General features: G+C 34.0%; 2 protein-coding genes across 3 annotated transcripts in view; one reads left to right on the top strand and one right to left on the bottom strand.

The window, feature by feature from the left end:
• Positions 1 to 546: 546 nt before the first annotated feature.
• LOC106108589 (vitamin K epoxide reductase complex subunit 1-like protein 1) lies at positions 547 to 6,083 on the bottom strand. Of its 2 annotated transcripts, none has more exons than XM_013289812.1 (5): positions 6,055 to 6,083; positions 4,736 to 4,768; positions 3,506 to 3,681; positions 2,149 to 2,246; positions 547 to 1,020 (listed from the first exon to the last, which is right to left on the bottom strand). In XM_013289812.1, exons 3-5 carry the CDS (start codon positions 3,670 to 3,672, stop codon positions 818 to 820), a joined length of 468 nt encoding a protein of 155 aa, XP_013145266.1. In that variant the 5' UTR covers positions 3,673 to 3,681; positions 4,736 to 4,768; positions 6,055 to 6,083; the 3' UTR covers positions 547 to 817. The 2 variants fall into 2 exon arrangements, with proteins under 2 accessions (XP_013145266.1, XP_013145267.1); XM_013289813.1 differs by lacking the exon at positions 6,055 to 6,083 and adding an exon at positions 4,847 to 4,857.
• Positions 6,084 to 6,215: 132 nt separating this feature from the next.
• The window catches only part of LOC106108450 (fibrosin-1-like protein), a 57,195-nt gene continuing 38,941 nt past the window's right edge, over positions 6,216 to 24,469 (top strand). The window contains exons 1-2 of the mRNA XM_013289615.1: positions 6,216 to 6,865; positions 20,163 to 20,285. Of these exons, the coding sequence (XP_013145069.1) occupies positions 6,626 to 6,865; positions 20,163 to 20,285 (363 nt within the window). The 5' untranslated portion in view covers positions 6,216 to 6,625. The remainder of the gene's footprint in view (positions 6,866 to 20,162; positions 20,286 to 24,469) is intronic.

The raw sequence follows: 24,469 nt of genomic DNA, 5'->3' as shown, positions 1-24,469 counted from the left end.
TGTCCAGAAAACAATTGAGAGGTTTTACAATGCAGTACAGCCTCGATAAGTTAAAGTCCAAGGGAAACACAAAATATTATCAGTTATAGAGGCTTTTAAGTTACGGAGGTTTGAGTTATCGAGGTTCTACTGTATAAGAGAATCTTTGTAATTTATTGTGTCTTAGTTAAGTATGTTTGTAACCTTCTAAAAGAATAACATAGTAGTAACAAGAACAGTTACAAAGTTAGGCCGCGATCAAAATGGCAGCTCTAATCATACAAGGATCGGCAGGACGTTTTGCGTCGGCGTAAACGCGTCGCCGATATGGCGATCACGTCCGCGCCTGCGCACTGATACGCAATGAAACTTTACGAGGGAATGCTTGGATTACTTACGAATAATAACGAAAAATCTAATGATTTATAAAAAAAAAGAATTTATGAAAATAAAAACAAATTAAAGCTAAGAATATAAATAAAATTGCTTTTTTTGTTTTATTTTATTTTAAACTGCTATGTGTTTAACGTAAATGCCACAATTACTATTCTAATCTTTGGAGGTAATTTAATATTCCATACAGGAGATTTAACTGATTTTTTATATTAAGTTGAAATACAAGGGATTAAAATAAATAACTTGTCAAACTTGTCAACAACAAAACCGGCGAGAATATAATACAAAAGCCTGCCATCTATGAACAACATCATTTTATTCTACTCTGCAATAGATGGCGCTACAATATTATTTACATTTCTTAACACAAGATGGCACTAGTATGCACTAAAATTACCAATTAAGCTTGCAATTTTGTTTTATGTAAAACTTTATAACTTGTTTACTTATTTTTGGTAGCCAGGAAATCTTTCTTCTTGTTTACAAAGACCAAAAGCATACCGTTAACTATATATGTTGAAACGCAAACTATACAAAAATCAAATAACACGAAGAGTAAAAGGTAACCGAGATAAACGCAGGACACCACTGAGGCTAAACACAGGAACTGTTGAAGCCGTACTACCGCTGCATTGTCAAATGTTGCTGTAAAATAAAAAGAAAATTTAATTAAATTAAATTAAAACTTATTATAACGTTAAAACATATATTAGATGTTTCCATATAAACATATTTTTAAATGGCAAAATAAAAAATGTAATCTATTGCGATACCAAAAAGAAGTTAGATTATTTTTAGACATAATATATCGGACAAATTCATCAGCATATCAGACTAAGTTTAGGATTTAAAAAACACGAACCACGTAAGCAACATTGAATATCTAACACGTTTACGAAATTCAAGTGGTTAAGTACACAGCAATAAAATGCTTTACGTGCGAATCGTATTCGTAATCTTTCTCACTTCCCAGGAATAGACGGCTGTAAGAACTTTACGATAACACTTACAGCTCGTGAGCTACCAAATAAGCGCTGTGAGCAAATAATCATAGTGGGCAAATAATCGTAGTGAGCAGTTTGCACAACCAACCGACTTCTGCACGAGTCACGGATTCTAAACATGAATTATGGTGACGTGAAAATTGCCTCCTCGAAGCACTAAATCAGGGAAAGGTGGACAAGATGCACGTCTTAGGGACAAATAACAGAATTGAGACGATGACGTCATCTTCAATTATTTCTATCTGAAACTATGTTGTGTTTTGATTTGCTTTGTTATATCTATTTAAATCGTTCTAAATAAATCCAATAAGACAATTGCAATTACATTAATTCAACAACACACCAAGAAAAATATAGAATTGTGGACTTGTACAAAACATTATATATTTAATGCTATAACTATTAATTTGCTTTTTGTTATTGTAAACGATCAGTTATTGTCGTTTGCGTATTATTTACACGCAAGCTGCTACGAGTAGTTTTTGTTGCGTCCATTCGTTTTACATATTACAATATTTTTTATTAGATAAGGTGGTCACGTACAAATGATCGAATAGAATTACAATTTGCAACTGTCTGAAACAACTGTGAAAAACTTCCAAGTATTTTGTTTATTCCAATTATATTTACTATTGCAGCTGTATTGTGCTACGGTATACATATCTCCTTACATAAACTGAGATATTAATCTATGTGCATTTTTTGTGTCCATCAAGTGCAAACCCGTAACATATTATAAGTTGATATAAAAGTAAAATTAAAAACTTACATAAATATATGATAATGCAATAAAATACAATCCCGTATATACAGTTAGGAACCTCGAAAGTTGAATCTTCGGCTACAAAACCAAATCCTTTGGAAAATCTGAAACAAATCATATTAAGGATATGAGCCATAAAAATAGAAACAGGCGTGAAGTGGTAGCAATTCCGCCGTTCGTCTGATGAGTGTGGTGCGGGAGGTCTAATTCTAGTCCCTTTCCTTTTACACTCTTTTCTTAAGAGGAAAGGATGGGAAGGAAAAGTGAATTATACGGTGGAGGAAACGCATAAGAAGGGGAAATGTCCCCTTTATGTGCGTCTCTTCCTCCATCAATTTAGGGTAGGCAACGCATCTGCAATTGCGGATGTCTATGGGCAGCGGCCGCTTTCCATTTCGGTGAATTCAGGTGGCCGCTTGCTCGTTTGTCACCTTATATTTAAAAAAAAATTCTTATTGATATCGTTCTGTTTTATACAATCAGCTAAAACTTGTGTAAAGATTAATTTAGCTAGGTAAGGTTTTTTACATAAATTCTTATCATTGCATACGTTTTGCATATGTTCTGCATAACCATGGTTCTTTGTAACAACTCTGAATGTCAAATTACAAAGTTTTATGCAGACAAAACCGGTATTCTTTTAAATTTTCGCAACACCGCAAAATGTCTGTTTGGACACTTCAATATACATTGACATTTTCAATTTTAAAATTATCGCCGATTACTTAACAGTCGCTGCGAAAAAACTTTAACGAACATTTTTTTCTTATGTTTTAAAAACAAGACAATTCATTTCATTGATGGGTCGGTAGCGTGACCATGGGCATCGCCAGAGGGCAGGGGGGGGGGCAGTGGCCGACCTAAATGTTAGTCGGCCTACCCCCCTAGAACCACGTATAGCGCTACCCTTGTTAGTGGTACTCGGACTTCTGGAGTACCAGGTAACTCCAGAAGGCCTTAAGGAAACTGGATAAAATTTGGCACAGAGTTTGGCTAGATTGTAGAAATGGTTCAAAATCATTGTCAACCTGAGGTTGTCCACTGCTGGACTTAGGCCTCCCCATCGATAGAATCTTACTAATGCTCGTATTATAAAAACGAAACTTTAAATAGATGGATGAATGTTTGTTAGAGTTTGCCTAAACGGCTGAACCGATCTTGATGAAATTTAGCATAGATGTAGAACATAGCCCAAAAGAACACATAGGCTACTTACTTTTCTGTTTTTTTAATAGCACGCGGACGGAGTCGCGGGTGAATGCTACTAGGATATAATAATCAACTCACGGGAACACTAAGCAAGCGACATTTAGCTTGTGTCAAAGTACTAATATAGTATTGTATCATCTGTGGTAATACTAACTCTGATGTAAGCACTCGTGTACAACTGGCGTGTTCAGAAAGGTCGCAGAGGGCCTGGTAGCCGGGCCGCGCCTCCGCCGCCATCTCCACGTACAGCGCATACGTCGACACCAATATACCGACGAGGGCAGTCGCTATAATGCCACGATTTATACGTGTTACTGACATTTTAAATTGCTGAAAAAATAAATACAAAATAAGTGTCATATTTTCAAAGGCTAAAATAAAATTAACGCTAAAAAATAGGACCTCCAAATATTCTGGTTAGAGATGAACTTCAAAAAGATTTTTTAAAGCAAAAGTTAAGTAAACTATTAAATATGTGGGAACATGACCAAATTCTGTAAAGCATTTATTGTTATACCAGTGGTTATGATTGACTGGTTTTTAATTGCTGCATTTAGCGTAGTTAAGTGGTATTGCTTAGTGTAGATTAAGTAGTAGAAATCTGCCCTAAGATACTCCATCAGTGACCGGTTAACAACTCTGAATGCGACTGTAAAACAAAACTAATTTTAATTGTAGTTCGTCGAAATAATTAGAAACGACACGACGCCAAGATTTAAACGCAAACTCATTGAGCATAAAAGGCGATTTAACGCTCTAAAATAATAGGTTTAATTTCAAGGGAAGTAATTAACTACAAGAGAAACATTGCCGCTTTCTTTTATGACTTTAAAAATCAATTCAATAACCGTGGAACAGGGGGACGTGCATGTCGGCGATTTATAGAATAAACAATGGAATGTAAGGTCACGTTATAAAACGAACACCGTTTACCTCCCCTTCGCAAAGCGTGTATAGAGGTTATTATGGTTGTTCAACATAAAACTCCAAAAGAAAACAAAAATGTGCTTCCGTCAGGCGTTTCCATTAACATAGGTTATAGAAAATTTAATTACCGTTAAAGATGTGAAAACAATATTACATTTGAGTAGCCGAACTTATGAAGAACAAAACACAGAATGTAAAACAGATTAGAATGATTAGACTAATTCATCTAGCGTTAGATAAATAAGTTACGAGTGATTTTGAAATGTTAAAAAAAATAACACGAACTCAGTTTCGGTTCTATAAAAAAATACATTATCTGTAAACTTATTAACGTCCGTGACATTTAAATTTAGAACAACACTTATACGCTATTATTAAGTGTTACTATTAAACAAACACCGGCTTGAATAAAACAATTTCATTATGACTATTTTAAAAATAAATATAACTGTATTACCTTATTAACTAAACAGCAATGACTATTAATTTTCTGGAACCAACGAAGTGATAAATAAGTTATTTTATTATCAAAGTATATGTTTTAGTATAAAAATTATCATGAGATTACACAACCACACTCCTTCAAATCACACGAACAACTGATAGGAAATTAGGAATCCATATTAATGTTATGTATCGAATACTCCATGCGTAATAATTATGTTAATTTTATGTTCTGAATATTAAATTATTCATCATCAAGCATTCGACTTAGAGTAATCTACATAATCTGTTCAATCATGTTAATATAATGTATTATAACATTATTTATATCTTTATAAGTAAGAAAATAATAATGCGCTCATTATGTTGGATTGATGAGACCAATTAAATATAGTTAAACCCGAATTACAAGTTTTGTAAAAACTATCTATACAGTCTCATACGTGTCTAAAAACTGCTAACTAAATAGAGATGGAACTCTTCTAAACCCTTTACAAATTATGTGGTCTGGAAGAAAAGCCGTGCTCTTCGATTACCAAATAAAATGAATACTGAAAAACTCTTTGCATGCGGCTACAAAATTAAAATGTTGCACTAGGATTGAAATAATGAAAATCAGTAATCTCTGTCTAACCCGCTCTGAGTAACAGGATTGAGTGTTAAGTAATATGTAACAAGTTATTATTACACACTGTGTTATATGAAGGAAAACAGAAAATAAATATTAATCCCTAAAAATGCATTGATATTATTAGCATAAAATATTCCATCGATTATAAGAAAACCAAAAAAAAAGGTTTTTCAATACGCAGTAAGTTTACAAGGTTGATTTTATTTCTAACCAATTTAAAACAATGTATATGACTCAAAAACTATATTTGTATGTGTGAAAAATTAGTTTTATTTATCTTAATAATTTTTAATTCTAAGTTCACTTAAAATTGTAATGTCCATTTATAAAATATTAACTTGAACGCACGTGAACGTATCACTACACAAAATGTCAAACGCGCGCATGCGCAAACTTCACAATTCTCATTAATTTCTTCAAACTGGTAACACAGAACATCTCTCAAAATCAAAATGTACACACAAATACAGACCTTCCGTACAATAGTTATGTTCTAAAACTCCGTGAAACATGTAGAATGCAAACATTCAACTTTTTTATACTACAGTGGTACCAACATAAATAATAAACATACTACGTGCTGCACTGGACGATTTATTTTATTTTAAGTCAACATTAAATTATATTTAATATGTAGGCACATTTAAATTAAGTAAATATATTGTTTATCTCGTAAGAAACAAATTTTTAAAAAGTCTTACCAATTAGATGTAAAATAGGTCAACAAAATTGTATTCATGTTATGACATAAAAAGAGAACGCTGTATGTGTTAAAAGAGTATAAACGATACGCCACATTGCCAATGACGCCCGATATCGCGGAATGTTCTTTGCGTTATGTTGGCAGCACTGTTTTAGTTCACCATCGCGACCGCAACGCAGCGTTGGCGTCGTGCAACACCTTTCATTGTATTGACTATTGACTGATTCCGAACACAGAGAATAATGTATAAATCTAATTTATCGTTTTATTGTCTTAGTTCTTGTTAAATTTTATTGTAGTATATATTAGTATAAGTGTAATTATGTCCCCATTTACGTAAATGTGAAATAATACAGCCCATTGAGTGTTACGCGGCCATTTTACTTGCAATGCGGCAACGGTGTACGATCCGCCATTGGAAACGACTAGTGTCTTTTTCTGAGGGCAGTATTTGTAATTCGTCGAATTACAAGGCATAAAAACAAGGTATACAATGTGTGATAAAAGTGTAGTGCGGACTTTAGTGTAGTGAAGCACGGTGGTCGGGTGTTTCGAATAATGTGCGAACGATGGAAAACGAAGTGAAGCAGCGCAATCAAAGAAATAGGCGAAGGGAGCGGGCGCAGCGCATGCAAGCACAGCGAGAGAGCAAAGTTAAGGATGGGGACAGCGGCGAGGACGAGTCTCCGGCGAGAGAGAAGCCGCCTCGTCCTCCAGCCAGGAGAAAGAAGTCGAAGGAGCCGCTCGGGGAAGAAGATATCATTGATGGTTTCGCCATAATGGCATTTCGCACCTATGAAGATCTTGAGGTAATTTATTGATATAGCATGTATCCTCTATTTTGCATCTATACACATTTCCTTTGTACCTGTATATGAGAACTAAGTCTTTTAGATATCGCAAAAACTATTTATTATTCTCTGAAATGAAGTTCCTCGGCTATTGTTTACATTTACATAATACAACTCATGTCATACCTCTATGATTACAATTCTATTTACTCGAATACAATAAAAAATAATTATAAATATTTATCTCCGTCCAATTAACTTTTTCAAATCATAACGATATCGTAACCAATTGATTAATTTTGCAAAATTATATGGTCTTCTTTTTGTGAATTCCATTATAAAAACGGCGCTCCGTAATAGCTTCGGACGTCGTCTCGGAAGTGCAATGACCTATTGAATGAACTCTAAGTACTTTTATTTACCAAGTAAAATATGTCGTTATAAATTCATGTGATAATTTAATGATATAAAGACATTTTCTCAGTAAATTTGTCGTCGTAACATTGTAAATAGTATAGCCATTGTAAGCAGCTGACGTGTGGGGCGACGAGTAGTGCACTGCTGTGGTCTCCCACTAAGTGTAAATTTGGTCTAAGTGGGCTTTCGCTCGTTTGTGTACATTTAGGTTCGTACACAGACGACAATTTGTCTTGTGTGCTGAAGTCATGCACAATAAAACGAGAATTCTGCTCTAACGTTCTAAATTATGGCGACGGGTCTGCCGTTTGTGGCCCATTGGAGTGCGCGCGTATATTATAGGCCCGAACAGGTTCCTTTGCTCCTATTTAATTCACCACATGCCGTGTGCAACGTTTATGCAATTTTTGCACACAATGCAAGCAGTTTTCTGTGTAAAACAAGTTTTTTGTAAAAATTACGAAAGTAATACAGCTAGCATATGGTCAACAACCGCAAGCGGGCTTCGATTTCTTTGGAAATCGGAAATAATACAATGGTAAATTATATAAAGAATACATTTAATAAATACAGTAAATATAATGTTTGTTGACAAACAAACAATGAATACTTAGGACCATCTATAAAATATTAGGTAGGTACTACTGTAATAAGTATTAAATTATAATAAATTGTACGTACATATCGCTATTTATGTTAATACATTTTTTTAAAGTATATGTAAAGTAATTTAATAGTTAAACAATATACCAAAGTAACATAGTCGTGTCGCATAAACTTTCTACTCGGTTGTCCTCTCTGACCCGGCGATCAATGCCTTTTTCGTTTTCTTATTGAAAAATCGTTACTTTAACATATTGAGACGAGACAAATATATTGTGTCTAGCAAAAGATTAGACGAAAATAACTTCGAGACTATTTAAATTTTATTTCTACGTGCCCACTTACGCAAAAGTCTTCATTATTGGTGTTTATGATATTTTAGTAAATTATATGCACAGCTTTTATATTAAATCTTTATACCAAAAAAATGCATATTAAAACGAGCTTATTGTAAGATAAATGTGTTATTCCGTACTGTTGATGAAAGAAAGAATAATCCGAAGATAAACTAGTAACCCGCAATTTCGTTCATTCTAATCGCGCTGTAAACCAATCCTTAATCTGTTAAGTTAAACCCTTAAAGAGCTTGTCATCTTTCAATTCGGTTTAATCATACCCATTAATGGATACCTGTCAGCTATAAATATCGAAGATCGCTTTCGCCATACGACTTAGTAAATATATTACAATATTATCGACATGTATAGAGAAAAGGAATTTATTGCGCATAGAATATATCGTAATATCGGTGTCCAAGGCCGTCGTTTATAATTTGATACTAGTCTTGCGTGGGACCTATATTACTGACTGACTGCAAATCCTTTTTGACCTCTTTTGTTGCATGATGTCAGCCTCTATTAAAAATTAAACCAGAATCTATCATGTGCCAACACTTAATTAAAATATTATCGTTTAATTGCTCACATTTTTATATCATCTGTAATTATGTTTTAAAGGCCTATTGTGTGTTTGTTTCAAAAGCGTTATAATAAGTGGAGTTAAGAAGAGAATGAATCTTTGTCTTTTCCTAAAGGCATCAACAATAGGGATTAGTTAACTCAGCTTTTTTTTTTTAATTTTCAATACGTATTACAATTTTAAAGTAACTTTTATGCATTTGCAAAAATGTACTGTTTTGTTTAGTTGTGTTTTACGTTATTATTTCGAATTGATCGGTTTAAATAAACATCCAATTTAATTTTATAGTTATTTAAAACGTTTAATGAGAATTTACGTACGTGCTCGTACTTAAAATTATTTCAATAAAAGGCGTCGAATTAAATACTGACGGCAGCGTGACCGTGTCATCGGAGCGGTCGGTGGCAACCGGTCACAAAAACAATGAGTAGGTATGAGGTAAATGAATTTATTTCCCACGCCGCGCTTACCCTGTCCCCGCTTCAATCAAGGACCTTATCGAATTAACCAGTGTCATGATACTTTTAATCCGCTCTGTTGCTAACCTAACCTACTTTTTATATTATAGAACTCTGACAATAAATGCTTGAGAACATTTTCTAATAATTTGATTAGTAATTTGATTTGGCAGGAGATGTAACATTTAAATATTTACAGTGCACTTTAAGTTCAATATTGATTTTAGCAAAATATACTTTATACTAATATTATAAATGAGAAAGTTTAGATGGATGGATGTATGGATGTTTGTTAGAGTTTGTAGCCTAAAGGGCTTAACGGATTTCGATGAAATTAGGTTTAGATGTAGAGGATAGTCTGGAAGAACATATAGGCTACTCACTTTTGTTTATTTTAACTCCACGTGGACGGAGTCGCGGGCGAAAGCTTGTGTTTTATAATTACCAAATTTGATGAACTAGATGGTAAGATGTACACATTCAAATGTGTTAAGTGTTTCAACAAATTATGTAAACTTGCATAGTTCTCGGTATTTTTTCTTGTGTAGCCAAATATAAGTGAATTGCAGGATAGTACTCGAATTTTACTTCACTCTGAAGACCTTAACGAAATTGAAATTACCTCATGACTGAAAGCTTTATTTGGAAAATGTAAGGTCAAAGAGTCTTTGTAATTCATTGCACATTTCTTATCTGAATATCGTTCTGGGTCACGAGCATTAGTGTATTATTTACTTTTTAACTTAAAAAATGTTGATATCATTGTAAAAAATAATAATCATGTTGGATTAAAGGATAAGGCTTACAATATAAATGCAATTAGTGCACTGATAAGTAGAATAAAGACGATATATTTACAGACTTATAACATCAACATTTTAATATCAATATGTGACATAAGCCAACATATGGATACTTGATTGAGCGCCAACATGTGCTTAAACAAAATCAATATAAGTTTTATAAGATGAAAGCACGAGCGGGAGCAGAGTCCAAGTATCTCGTCTTCAGACACCCCGCGACACACCCCACACCCCTCGCAGCTCCCCGGGGTTCAATGTTAGCACGTCGTCACATAAATACTTACCTGGGAAAAGTTTAAACCGCTGCCTTCTGCTTTTATTACCGCCCATGCTGTTCCTTAAATTGTACAAAGTTGTCGACACTAGTCGAAATAAGTGTAGGAAGTTAGTTGCGATTAAACTTCGCCCATTACGAAACTGTTTGCTGAGCGAAATGTTACTTGTATTTAACATTCCTTTTCTTCTCAATTTAAATGTAGTAACTAGTTTAAATTGTGTTTAACTTGCGATGAATTCATGTAAAAAAATGTAAAATGCAATTATGTGACAACTTTGTTGTACAGCAAAGTTTGTATAAAAAGAATATAAATGCAGTTTAAACCTTGTGCCAGTAGCAACTCAATTCGAGTGCCTTTTATTTCTACAAAAAATGTTTTTAGAAAAGAGCCAACGTTGTACAGTTGCTGTGAAAAAAATGTTTGTTTTTTTATCAACTAGCTGAGCATGCAAACAAATGGTGTAAGGAGGGAAGGCGGAAGTAGGAGTGATTGTTACTTTGTTTTATACCTGTTGTTATAAACACGGTGCTGGTTATATTTAATTCAAACGTTACTGTATTTATATTCTAGTACGCTTTGCTTGTGAATATAAATGGGTTTGAATTGCTGCAATTTTTTCAATGCAATTTCTTCACGCTTTTACCATTAAACTGCCTAAGAATACTGGAGCATGTTTTTATGAATATATGTACTTTTTCAAGATTACAACCTAATTACGTGACACTTTAGTTTATTACTCACTTAGCTTACGTTAAAGGAACGAACAAAAGTGACGTTCATTGTTTCATTTTATTGTCGTTGCATAAAAAATTGTATCCGTTTTGAATTTAGTTAGAGACACTTTAAATTCGATACAGATATCAAGCGCATCCTTGTTCGCATGTCTTTAATAAATTTCAAAATCGAAGTCTCATTGACGTCAAATTTTCTGTAATAGTCTTCGTTCATGGGAATTTATTTAGCTACATAAAATTTGATGACCACCCAACAGACTCGATTGTCATAATTCTGTATAAATTATTTTATCTATTGTCGTCAACGGTTATCTATATAGCAAAGTATAAGATTACGAAATAAAATTATAATTGATTTAGATAAGGCCAAAATGCCAAGCAACGTCAATTTTTGCATACTTTATTCAATATGAGGCACTTAAAATTATTGTATGAATAGAATATTAATTAAAGTTTTTTTAATGAAATATTAAAATGTGATATATTCATATTGCATTTTAATCGTTTTTTTATGTTTATTTATCCGTAATTAGGTATTTTATAACCAGTCTCAATATTCATTTCCATATTGGATTACATTTCGTATAGTAATGCGAAAATAAAACACGCACAAGATATCGCTTTCAAAAATAATACATTACAAAACTTAATATGTTGTGGTGCATGTTGCGTGTTAGATACTCGTGAAGCAAATCGGTTGTAAAGTCCATCATTAAATAAATTTATTATTTGCGTGCTTCGGATACTTTGAACTATGCTAAATGAAAGATCCGATTTATTCATGTCTGGTAGTCCACACTACATCAAACATTTACCACATACTTTAGCAATATTTACGATGCAGAACGATAAATACTCGCATACCGGTTTGGTGTAAACTACTCAGGTATTGCAAATAATAACTGTATAAAATAACAATACTAATGATTGAAACAAGATTAGGATTAAGAGTTCGTAATAAAGCGCTTATAGAAGTTCAGCTTAAAATTTGATTGCGGTATGCTTACCGATTGTTCGATGTAGACCGCCCTCACCTCCCTATTCTCCCCTCTCTTTTACCTCCCTCTTCACGGTCGCGTTCCCGCGCTAGCAGTAATTTCAGTGCATCTGACAGTTATATTCACTCGTGAGCCCCTGACTACATCTTAATACTCTTTTGCATTGACTTTCGGCTATTTTCTGTTATTTAAATTTTCGTAAAGATGTATTTTTAATAAATTGTTTTCAACGTCAACGTTTTAATACCAAGATCATGGTTTAAATTTTACAATTTTCTGTAATATTAAATTTACCGTTTTATAATTTCCATCCATACCTCTCAATTTCAACGTAATATGAGACGATCTGTAATGAGCAGGCAAGAGCCCGTAAGGCTAAGGGTTTTAATATAATTTTTATTTAAAATTTGTCGAAACCCGTGTGAATCTACTTTCATATCTAAAACATCTCTGAATTTTTCCACATTACAGCGATAATCTTATAAAACAGTTCCTCTTAACCGGAACCGGTTTAATATTAACACTAAAATATATTTACATGTCCACATCTTTTGATATGAATCTTGCTACGGTATTTAAAGCCGGCGTGTCATCAAGGTTTACATTTGCTTTGCATGTTTGATATGGCTTATCGGTGCGTTGGTTACGTTCAACTCGTGTGACGTTCGATAAGCACATAAGTATTTGCTATTTACTAACAAACCCGACACAGTTTCGCCCCGAGCGGTGTGCGAACAATGTGCCAGCTTTAAAATGTACACCCGGTCATAGTAGCACTTCGTGTTAAACTAAATAACTTTCTCGTTCGCGCGGTAATTGTTTTATTGTTCCACTTCTAGTTGGCTTTGGAATAAATACATTTTGTAAAAACAGTCTGTTATCAAAGTTGTACTATTTTGTTGTTCAACATATAGTACGTACAAAGTCAATCGCTTGCACCCCTGCGTTTGTAATATGGAGTTTGTATAATGGATATTTTATTACACGATTTAATAATTTGCAGACTTTAAGCACTTATCGCTCGTTCATCGTTGTTATGGCATATTTAATAGTAGAGTCGTAGTTAGATAAATATAAAGTCTGTAGCAACATAATTAATGTTTAAACATTGATTAGCGACCGTGAAGTGTACATTAGCACATATAACCGATTATTGCTCGACACAATACAAACATGTGTAACATATTGCACCATTACCGTTCAGCACACGTCAAGCTAGAGTAAATGTTTGCGGTGAAGTTAGAAGCGCTGCCGTGACGCTATATCGGAACTAACTACTTAATAACATTTACTAAATTGTGTATGAAACACTATATCATAAGTATTAAGTAATTACTAAAGATATATCTTTAGTATATGATCTTATAATCTTATGAGATTAACACAAACGCAAACGAAAGATGTCCGTGTACTACGTATATCCTTAACAACCGATATCGTCAATTTAATGATTATGAGAACTTAATGATAATTGAGTTTGTCCGAGTTAAACTTTCTGTGGCTTATAGGGGTCAACCATGACTTTGAGGCCCATTAACCTCGGCTCAGATACTATCTTCTTCATCTCTGTCCCGAGTAAAATAATAGACGTGAGAATAACATTTTTCCGTGCCAGGTGTATTATAATAGCATTACATAATGTCGAAACCTTAACAATGGCTACACAGATGTCAGTCGGTTACGTCGAAATCAATTTTCTCCGAGCACCCGGCCCCGAAGGCATTTACTTAGTTTAATATAAACACAACGAAGCCTTCATTTTACTATCACTACAAATTGAAGCGGGCGGCTTTACGAATAGGTAATGGAGTAGATTTATTCAACATTGACCATGAATTATTTAGTATACCTGAATAAGTTTGAATTTATTGTTTTGTAAGTTTACTTTAGTTTACTTTATCCATTATTTTGTGTAACCAATATTTATATCATTCATGATACAATCATGTGTTGTAAAGAAAGATAAATAAAAGTTTTAATTATCTAGTGTTGAACCAGAAATACAATTAAAATGTGTTGTAAAGCGTTTCGCTTCCTTTATTTTGATAGTCGTCTTCTATAAAGTTTGCAGAAACTAATACACTCGTAATGTTTAAAGATCAATTAAAACCATGTTTGTTTTGTGGTGGAACTCAACACAATTATGTTGCGGTGAAGCTTCAACTGAAGTTAAGTTATCGCTTCTATATAATATTATTAAATAATTAGGGATAAGTTACAATACATTGTGTTGAATGTCTATTTGCAGATGTCGGTAAGCGAATTTACACTTAAGTAATAAAAAGTGATGTCCTGTCATCACAACCATAATAAGCTAGTCAAAAGTGTTACCCGTGACAAAGTTTTATATACTTTTAGATGCAAGTTTTTGTATTCGTATGACAGGTGGCCAGCCTTTCAGAAAGTAAAGGCAATTTATTACTTCCAGAAACAGCAAACTTGTTTATTAACGTTTAAGTGACCCGCCTACCGCAACAACGACTTGTGCGGTTAGCGGGAGCTATCGATACGTGGGAGGGCTCCTCGAATATACTGCTGTAGTATAGTGTTTTGTAAAAATACTTAATAGTCTCTTCAGAAGTCAGCATTGTAAGGACTAATTAACCAGTGCCACCTACTATATTATATGTTCTAAATCATTAACTCCCGTACGTAGTTAATTATTATAACAATTAGTCCACATTTTTATGACTATTAAATATGAAATGTTAATCGTTTTATGATGGTTGCACTGAATTTATAATTCATTGTTTAGTATCTTATTAATAATAATAACAATGACGTTTACCACATTACATTTGTCTGAATTCAGTTGAAAAAACTAGATTGATCATGAAGTTAATCTTAATAGTCAACGTCAAATAACACGATATACTTAGACGTTCAACGCATCCCGTTGCGATAAAATATGACTTTAGTAACTAATTGCTTAGATAATTAAACTAAATCATTAGGTCCCTAACCATGGGTGCGCAACTTACACGATTTCTGGCCAAAATGCAGATAGTCATAACCTATCAGGTTTAAAAAATCTACACAAAAATATTTGTGTATATTAAAAATTATTTGTTTTAATTAATGAAATAAGTGACGACGTAAAATGTTTCCCTTAAAGGTGAGTACAGTAGGTCAATTGTAGCGTGGAGGTGGCGCCACCCCGCCTGCCTGCCCGCTGGACGGTGTAATGGCCTGCCGGCACGCGACGACCGCGACAACCGTTTACAAATATTTCTATTACACCCCCTCAGTTAATTGCTTCCTTATTCCGCTATCGTACACCATCGTAAATCTATTATTAACTTGAGCCTCGGCGCGGGACTCCGTCGCACTTTGACGTTGTTTATTAGCGGTTTGTTTGCTCGTGAATTTATCGCAGTCAAATTGATTCGTTCAGAATTGTTTACATTGTGGCTTTGCACAGTAATGTAAGCAAGAACTCGACCGACTTTCGTTTAGCCGTAACAAGAAATACTCTTGTTTGGATAATACTTAATCCCCGTGAGTTCTTCGCTGGATAATTCTTTACACATTTTGCTTACTCGTTTTTGCATTGTACAATAAATATTTTAAAAGAAAATAAACTCCTGTATCCTTCAAAAACAGCATGTAATATTAAGGGTAGTAAATTGTAAGTCGTTTTGAGTAGAAATGCTGCTCTATATTTATCTACATTCATACTATGGAGTTTTAAAAACAATATATTTATACGTGTGTACGTTAAATCAACACACACATTACCTCAATCATTTCATGGATTTTTTCTATTTTAGTTTATACCAAAATTTAATGTAAAACCATGTCTGGTGCGACAAAAAACTACACGGACCAGGACGAGTTTTTGTTGGTTTTCATGGTCTTCTGCTCGCTTTGTTAAATGATAGCTGTTAAGATGCTCTTTGCAACATTACAACAATGTATCAATCGTTAACTATTGTGTAAGTAATTGCTTTTATACACGTGTAAATATTTTTTGCTCCAACTGGTAATAATGCATTATGTATAATTAATGAAATATGTACTGTTTTTTGTTGTGACTTTGAGACTACATATTTATTTATATTACAGTCTTTTGTTGTTATTTTTCGTTATTTAACATTTCTTCGACTTTACAAAATATATAATTTGTTTCTTCTCCTACGTATTCCTTTCACTATTAGTGTAAAGTACGTAAAAACCATGTTTATATACTCTTAGTAATTCTCACTGTCGTATTACAAATTGCCTTAGTTGTTAAGTGTCATGTTATTTTACCACTTTTGCTTTTGTAAATATTAATGTGTTAGGCAGTTTGGATTTTATTTGCTTCTTGATAATAGTAATTGTGCATCGTAAAGACTTTATGCCGTATTTATTTGTTTGAATATTATTATTTAGTAACAAATGACTTGAGTGTAAAAATATAAATCGTTCACCCAATGAACTGGAGTTAAACCGGTTAAAGGAATATGTATTTGATTGCGCGGTTGTATCTACTAGGATTTTATAATCATTCATTATCCTAAACTACGGTATCTAATCCTTGGCGCTTACCCTCGCTAGCTCTGATGACTTAATTAATGAGCCGCCGTGTCGCTAGTAATTAAACGATTCCGGCAAATTGAACTCCGACGACGTCGCAGCCTGCGGCCGTCGTCAGATTAAAAACAAAATGCAATTTGGTGCTCGGCGCCGACATCCGACCCCGATTCACGATTATTAGGAGCAAGGTCGTTACGTGCAAAAATTTACTACCAGTTTTATGTGGTATGCATTTAAGTTTTATTTTTAAAGCGATACCTACGCTTCGACTAAAATACAATCAGATATGAAGATAAAATTTCCTTTATTGATGTATTTATTATTTTTAAATCCCTAACCGTAGATCACCAATAACGTGTTTACAAAATACTGTTCAAATGTACATTGAAAACCATTAAAATCAGCCTGTGAGTGATACGTAGAATTACAAAGAAATAGCTTGAAACAAAAACATTTATATTAAACATTTTGAACATAATGTTTCCTAAACAAATTGAGTTTTGTTACATTTTATTGTATAGTTAGATAGGAAAGAATTCGCTTCCCACACAGAAATGTACCGCATAATATTGAGCGTCAGACTTGCGCACCTAATTTTTCAATCGATGTAAACATTCTATTTGGCTTTGTACCGAGAAAATGTATGTAAAACTTTATCGAGTATACGATAATTCTATTGGTTTCGCCACATATTGTGTGCTACATTATGTATAATATTTATGTCCCTTGGATCTCCGCCAAGAAGTACTTTTTCAGCGATGAATCACGACTAAGCATGCTGGTGACAAAACTAACAGGTTATTTAATCATAGGACATATTATTCAAAAGCGAACCAAATTGTTTTGACGCGTTCTTTGCTCATGTCCTCACAAACTAAACAGTCAACATATAAACAGACTAAATTAAGAACACGTCGACTGTATTTGATGTTTGTTCAACACTACAATTTTATCATACTACTCTGCAATTTTTTTTAGATTGCATACCTATTCATTTACACAAATTAACCAATCCAATTACGTAAAATAGTGCGCAACGACTCGACGATCAACAATTTGGTTAATTATTATTGGCTTGTAATACTTGTGTTCAAACTTGTCACATTAGTAATTAATTTGTTGTTGGTAAAGCAATTACGGTAAATGAGCGTTGTCCGCGAGCCGCCCTAATCGATGCTAATTATTAGATACAATCTTATAACCACGGCCTCCATTAACAACAAGTATAACAATAAAACATTCCCATGCTTCTTTATAGCCATCTAATAACGACGACCTTTAACTAAGTACTAAACGTTCAACAACATAAACGTTTTCATTAAAGCACTCCGAAATTCATCGCGAGAATAATAACGAGTCCGCAGTAGATAAATTTAATTTTACAACGAATAAATCTCTTTAGTACTGTGACGAAAACAAAATTCTCTCGAGATCTTTATTTGGCTTCCACAAAAGATTTTATACAATTCATTTCAGTCTCATAAAAAAAGTTATCACGAGTTCACAGAAATCGCGGCGAGCTATTTTTCTGCGGGCGGTTGTTCTCCCCGTGGGAAAGCCGTTTTAAGGCCAAATGAATGCCTGCGACCATCACATTTTTGGATGATACGCTCTTTATATGCCCGCTATTAAAATATTATTATTAACAATGTTTGCTAAACAATAACGATATGAAGACTGCATGGAAATAGAGAAACCATAAATGTGAATTACGACACATTAAAACTCCGTTATCCTGTAATAATTTAGTGGTGCTATACACTATTTGAATTTATATTGTTTTAAACATTTTTAATCGTTTTTATTAAACACATTACTGATAGATTTTATACGCTCTAATCATTTTTATCGTTGGAAAATATACGCAAGCAAAATGTATTTTATATTGTGTTTTGACGATAAATTCAAATTTAGCATTTTATTATGACTACATAAAATTACTAATGCAATCTTAAATATTCAATGACGTCTTTTCCAAATTTATTTGTTTTGTTACTGGATCAATTAAATTCAGAAATTAATTAATTAAAAGAAGGATATACAGACGTCTACTGGAAGCATGCATGTACGAAACTTTATTTTAACAGACACATTTTACACATTTATTTTAAGAGTTTTAACTTAATAATTAAAAGCTCAGTTAAGTTGACTCTTAATTAAAGGAGTGCAACAAACAAGAGTAACAACAACTAGTAATGGTTTTGTATTGTGTTATACAAGTTTAGATCCAACGCTAGTGAGCGGACGACCGCTAGTGGCATTTAGGTAAAGTGCTTCCGTATTCAAAGTGGAAGTTGTCGATATCGGTCGTTGTCTTTGGATAATTGTTAGCTCGACTCCGACTTGATAATGTCCAGTTAATAGATACAAAGGCAAAAATATCTAGAACGTATAAAATGATGTCATGTACATATATTAACATAAGGTTACCGTAATTGAAATCATTCAAATTGACCATACTTCAATTCTGTTGACGCCAACATTGTAAATTACATTTAGAATCATATTATTACGTAAGGGTGAATCCAACTGTTTACATATAGTAACAGTCTTGTTTAATGCCAACGTTAAAAGCATTAAGTTGTAGTAGAGCTCGGCTGCGGCTTAAAGGCTCAATAAAAGCGACAAGTGTTTGCGTGAGTTCTTTCTGTACTATAATACATCATCCCTCGTTAACATCGCAAATGGAGTACACAGAGATTGTAAATGTTTCACCACTTTTATTTAGTTACTCTAGCGGAGTAATCCGTGCACCAATTTGTTAACTTTGCACAGTAAAATTTGGTTTGCTTAACCCCTAAAACATTTCGATGTAGAGAAATGTTTAAAATGTTTATTTATTCTTATAAAAAATGTTTACATAATGTTAAATAATAATTCAACTAGAAACTGCGATTATTTAAACGATATAATACAATAATATTTAAAAGCTAGAACATTTGGCATTTATACGTACTCGATTATGTGATAAAACATCTCGCAACCAAGTCTAACATAATATGTCTGACATCAATAAATTCAGCAGGAAACATCGTAGTTTTACAGCTTTACGAAATGACTGTCTCACGAGGAATGCGCCCACGATAATCTCACGCGTCAATTTAGACCTTGTGAATTATTTGAAATCGTGATTTGCCGTTTATTTTCTTCCAAGATTTTCTTTGTATATTCAAAGAAATTATAATCTTTGGTACAGTCTTTACTTTATCAATAAAACTATGAAATGTAGCAATTATTAGTCTGTCTTCAAATATAATCTACTTCGTCTCGCGCTCTAATGCATTGGATACGTATTTTATTTGCGAAATAGACGTTTGCGTGATGTAGTATTTAGTTGTTTCCTACAAAACTTTCTGTTTCTCTGCTATTTTTTCAATAACTTACAAAAATAGAACCAACGTCAATCATACTATACCTAAATAATAAAAAAAAACTTCAACTTGATATACTGATGTACGTAAAAAAAAGCTAGGCTTAAATGATTGATTAATTATGAATAGTGAGTCTTCCGATTGTCTTTTCCCCGGATTGTAGTGTAGCAACAATGACACATATTATAGGTTGTAAATTCAATTTGTTTGTTGTCAGGCTGCTGTAAAATGCGCTTCTTCACCTCGTACCAACGCGTTGTCGACCAAGCCGCGACTACCGCTCGCTGCGTTGGCCGGCGACGCGCCCCGGAACCACCCACCAAACAATGTGAACTCACACGTAAGTACACAAACACAGAACATATTCATACATTTTTTGCATGACAACCAAATCGAAATCCTCTCAAAGTCGATTTTGAATTAACACTTTTGTCTAAGATCTGATTGTAAATTGTAATCATTACATTATCTGTAAATTTTATCTACTGATACGAAGTAACAATCCATACTTATAATATTAAAGAGACAAGTTTGTTATTTTACGTTCGACATTAAAAATGTAATACTCGTATAACGTGACTAAGGCGTCCTTGTTTTCAACTCTAATAGCATGTTCGAGTGTAACTTTTAAATGAATGTTTTAACAGCACTATGCTGTTGTAATTGTTATTGTTAACGCTATAATTCAATCGATAATATCTAATCATCGATGTATTACTGCGTGCTTTCTCATCGACCGTGCTCAACGTAACGTTAATGCATCGGGTGATCTCACGCGTCTAAATGCAGCCAGTCTAAATCTGTATGCCATCGGCGTGCCTCTTCCGGGCCTTGCTTTCTCGCCAAACGCATAATATGTACGTAAACTGCCACTCGACTTGTCAACGCGGTCTCCGAGGCCGATGAAGAACCGACACACGTAAAGTTCTATGTGTTGTTGCATGTTAGTACTTGTGTGCGTGTTTACTAAACTCGTTAACAGTTTACTAAAGCATTAAGTGTAATTGAACACCGAGTTTACAAGCCAACCCTTTAGTTTCATTTCAACTAGAATTTGTAAATAAAAACATTTAATTCGTGGTATAAATACCTTTAAAAAGGTATATAATTTTTATTCAGTCTCACAATTCATATGCTCTTAAAATACGCTCTTAGATTTGTCTAATTAAAAACTTCAATTATCTTAAAACTTAATAGAGCCCGCAGTATCTTTGTAAATAAGATTTTTGTTTTTAGTGTGATAGGATTTTAGGATTAAAACTTAAAATACCAATTCAATTTGGAGTACAAAGGATATTTGCTATGCTAATAAAAAATCGTCTCTATATGTGTTATTATTTGCGTTTACCATGTGAAAAATTGTCCGTGTTTTTTAATGCGGTCTTTATAAATGCTAACGCCGTAAAAAAGCTAGAGCTGTAATTAAAAACTTTTGAAACAACGCTTTCATTGGCTGCGCGGATGCACCGGATTGTTGTGTCGAGTTGTTGTTTTTTGTTGAACGGATGTCGGTAGTAGCAAGACGGACGTTTGTGAATCACAATGCGCCTGAATATTGCAGTGGATAAAGCTCGGATGGGATGGGGTGGATTGTGGACGGTCGGAAGCGTGCAGTCGACACGATATTAAAATAAAATGCCGGCCCGACGCTCGCGGCCGGTATTACCTATCTTCTGCTCTCACATTTTATACGCTACCTTTATAAATTGGCCGATTATCGACGACCCAGTTCAAAGCAAATATTTGATTTTATGTCTTCCCCGTGGTTTATGTGAGGAAAATGTTTTAATATGAATGAGTATTTCTTTTATCATCTGTTTATTTAGTAAGAATTTTATTTACATTACACGAAAGTCTTTTTCGATACACACTTCTATCACAGCGTTATTTGGATTGGATATAACTTGGGATTCGATCTCTTTTCTGTGAATAATCCTTTTACAATAAAGGCACATCAGCTAAAAGAGTCGCGTTTTTCCCTATTTGAAAAGAGTAGTAAGCGGAATGAGAGCAGTTTACCCGCATTTCGTCGGTTCGCCGCCAGCCAAGATATGTCGCAATCCCATCCAATTTGCCTCCCGCCGCTTGTGCTTTTGCTCGAATAAAGCAGAAAATCTTGCTCCGTGGAGAAAAGAATAATTTATATCGACTCGAGTACGAGCCAGTTAAATTTTGTATGGGAGAAGTTTTACGATACCGATTCTCAACAAGAATACATTTATTTACAGAGGTGGAACGAGGGTTTATTTATTTGTAGTATAATAAAATTATCAACTGTGGTTAAAATATTACTTTGAATATAAAAGTTTCACGTTGTTACCAAAGCTAATCAAAATTTTATATATTGAGAGTTTATAAATTCTTTAGCTTGCTTCTTAACTTGTTAGCGATGTTGTTAGGTCGGGACAAACTTAACCGATACGTATTTAAAATGGCTATTAACGTTGTATTTCCAATTTCCAAGACAATTTCCATAGAAAGGGAAACGATTTATTCTTGATTCAGAAGAATATTGTCTATCTTAAAAGAAAGTAAATTTTAAGAAAGCAAGTTGTGGCATACGGTATGAGTCTGGCAGGGAGATGAGCGCGTCGTTGTGAGCAGGCGGAGGGGCCACCGCAGCGGTGTCGACTAATAGCTCTTCGCAGATTCAATTTGCCGTCGAATAGAACACAGCCTCCCGGCGGGCTGTCGGGATCATTAAGTTTCGCTCCCCATTTCCGACCGCCGGCTACTGAAATACACTTGGAACATCCCACCAGACTTGTCGTTTATAGCTACTTTCAAGTTACTATTGAAATCCTGTTTACAGTAATTCATAAATTAAAAATAACCAGAAAAGTGTTATGATCGTAAGAAACCTTAGTACTTAAACATAAAAAAGTACAAGTAAACTAAAAAAGCATCGCTTACACTCCTTAACACAAACCCTTGAAATTCTAAATCCCTAAGCATCCATAGCGTAGCAATAGCAATCAATCGGTATGTTCACATCGGTCGGTAACTACACGGGGCGCAATTGCATTTGTACGTCCTCATGAAATTGGTTGCGGTGAAGTGAACACGACTTGATTGCTTTCGACAGCGGTGTCCTTATTGTGTTGTCACTGGGAGCTGGCGAGCCGCCATCGCCCGCTCGCCCGACCGCCGAATGTTTTTATTCCCCGCTCCCTGATATTGCCGTTTGCTTACGTCTACTTCGATTTTCCTTATCTGCCTGCAGGCGAAATATACCGCCGTCTGTTTTATGTCGCCCTTTCGACATCACTTTGTTTGTATAACATTATTTGATGTACTTGAATTTTTGTATTTTTTCTGCTGTATGCAGGTTAAATAAAATATCCAATATTTTTCCGTACTTTGTTTTATTCTAAATATTTGTTTAATCAGCTAACTATTATACCAGGGTTTTATAAATGTATTAATTACTACAATTGTCGTGAGCCTCATCATAAACCTAATGCTAAAACTTAGGCTAATTCACAGAATCTAACAGGATTAGATGGAAGGATGATGGCAAAAATACACCAATAACCGACTTAGAGGTCATTAAAAATATAAGTAAATTAACAAAAGTCAACTAATTTATTACGTTTTAAAAAGAATATTTTTGTCTATCAGTTAATAACGTCAGACCCAATAAAAGCCGACATGACAACATTTATTTTGGTTGAAACATATCAAATTGTCAAATAGTAAGTGATTACTATCATTTTTATCACGGTCCCTATCATACGCTCAAATGTGTAGTGTTAACACTAAACACGAGAGATATTTGCGATAAAACGGCAAACGATAGCGTCAAATAATTACGCGCGACACATCGGGTATGCGGATTCAATCCCAGTTCCATTAGCCGATGTAATATTAATCCAGTCTGTCGCGGCTTTCCATTTAGCGAAGGCGCGGAATGCTGGCGCGGATGCTGATTGATCTGGTTACTCTCCGAGATCGTCGCTCCGATGCAATGTTTAAGTTATTTTAAGCGAACCAATCTGCGTACGCCTCAATCTATTATATTATTCATGGGCTGTCTCCGAACGGTATTTTTCTGTCATTTTTATTATAGAACTTTCTATTGTGTGTCTCGCTTCAATGAAGCTTTTCACACGCTTTTTTGTATTTCATCAATAAGAAACTCTTGTCATATGATGCTTATAATCTGAACTAAAACTTTAGTAGTTGTAAGGATGTTTTGCAAAGTTGTTAAAAAAATTACATTATGTTTTGTATGTTGTATGTATTAAAGTTAAAAATTCAATGTTAAATTTACCACGTACTATTAAAACTGTTGATGAAATACATATGAACAAGTAAAATCAACAACCGCCATCTGTATCCACTTTATCTAAGCTTATTTGGATCAATGTCAAGACGACACTTCATCATAGATAAGTTGAGAAAAGTTATGGTATGCGGCGTCCGGGATTTAATCCGAACCACTTGGCGGCTGTTGTGACATAACCACTGAAATAATATTTATATTTCCAACTAGCGGACGCTCGCGACTTTATCATTTAGTTC

This window comes from Papilio polytes, unplaced genomic scaffold, assembly GCF_000836215.1.
Source record: "Papilio polytes unplaced genomic scaffold, Ppol_1.0 DF821511.1, whole genome shotgun sequence".
NCBI classification, from domain to species: domain Eukaryota; kingdom Metazoa; phylum Arthropoda; class Insecta; order Lepidoptera; family Papilionidae; genus Papilio; species Papilio polytes.
This window is presented reverse-complemented; position numbering and strand designations above follow the sequence as displayed.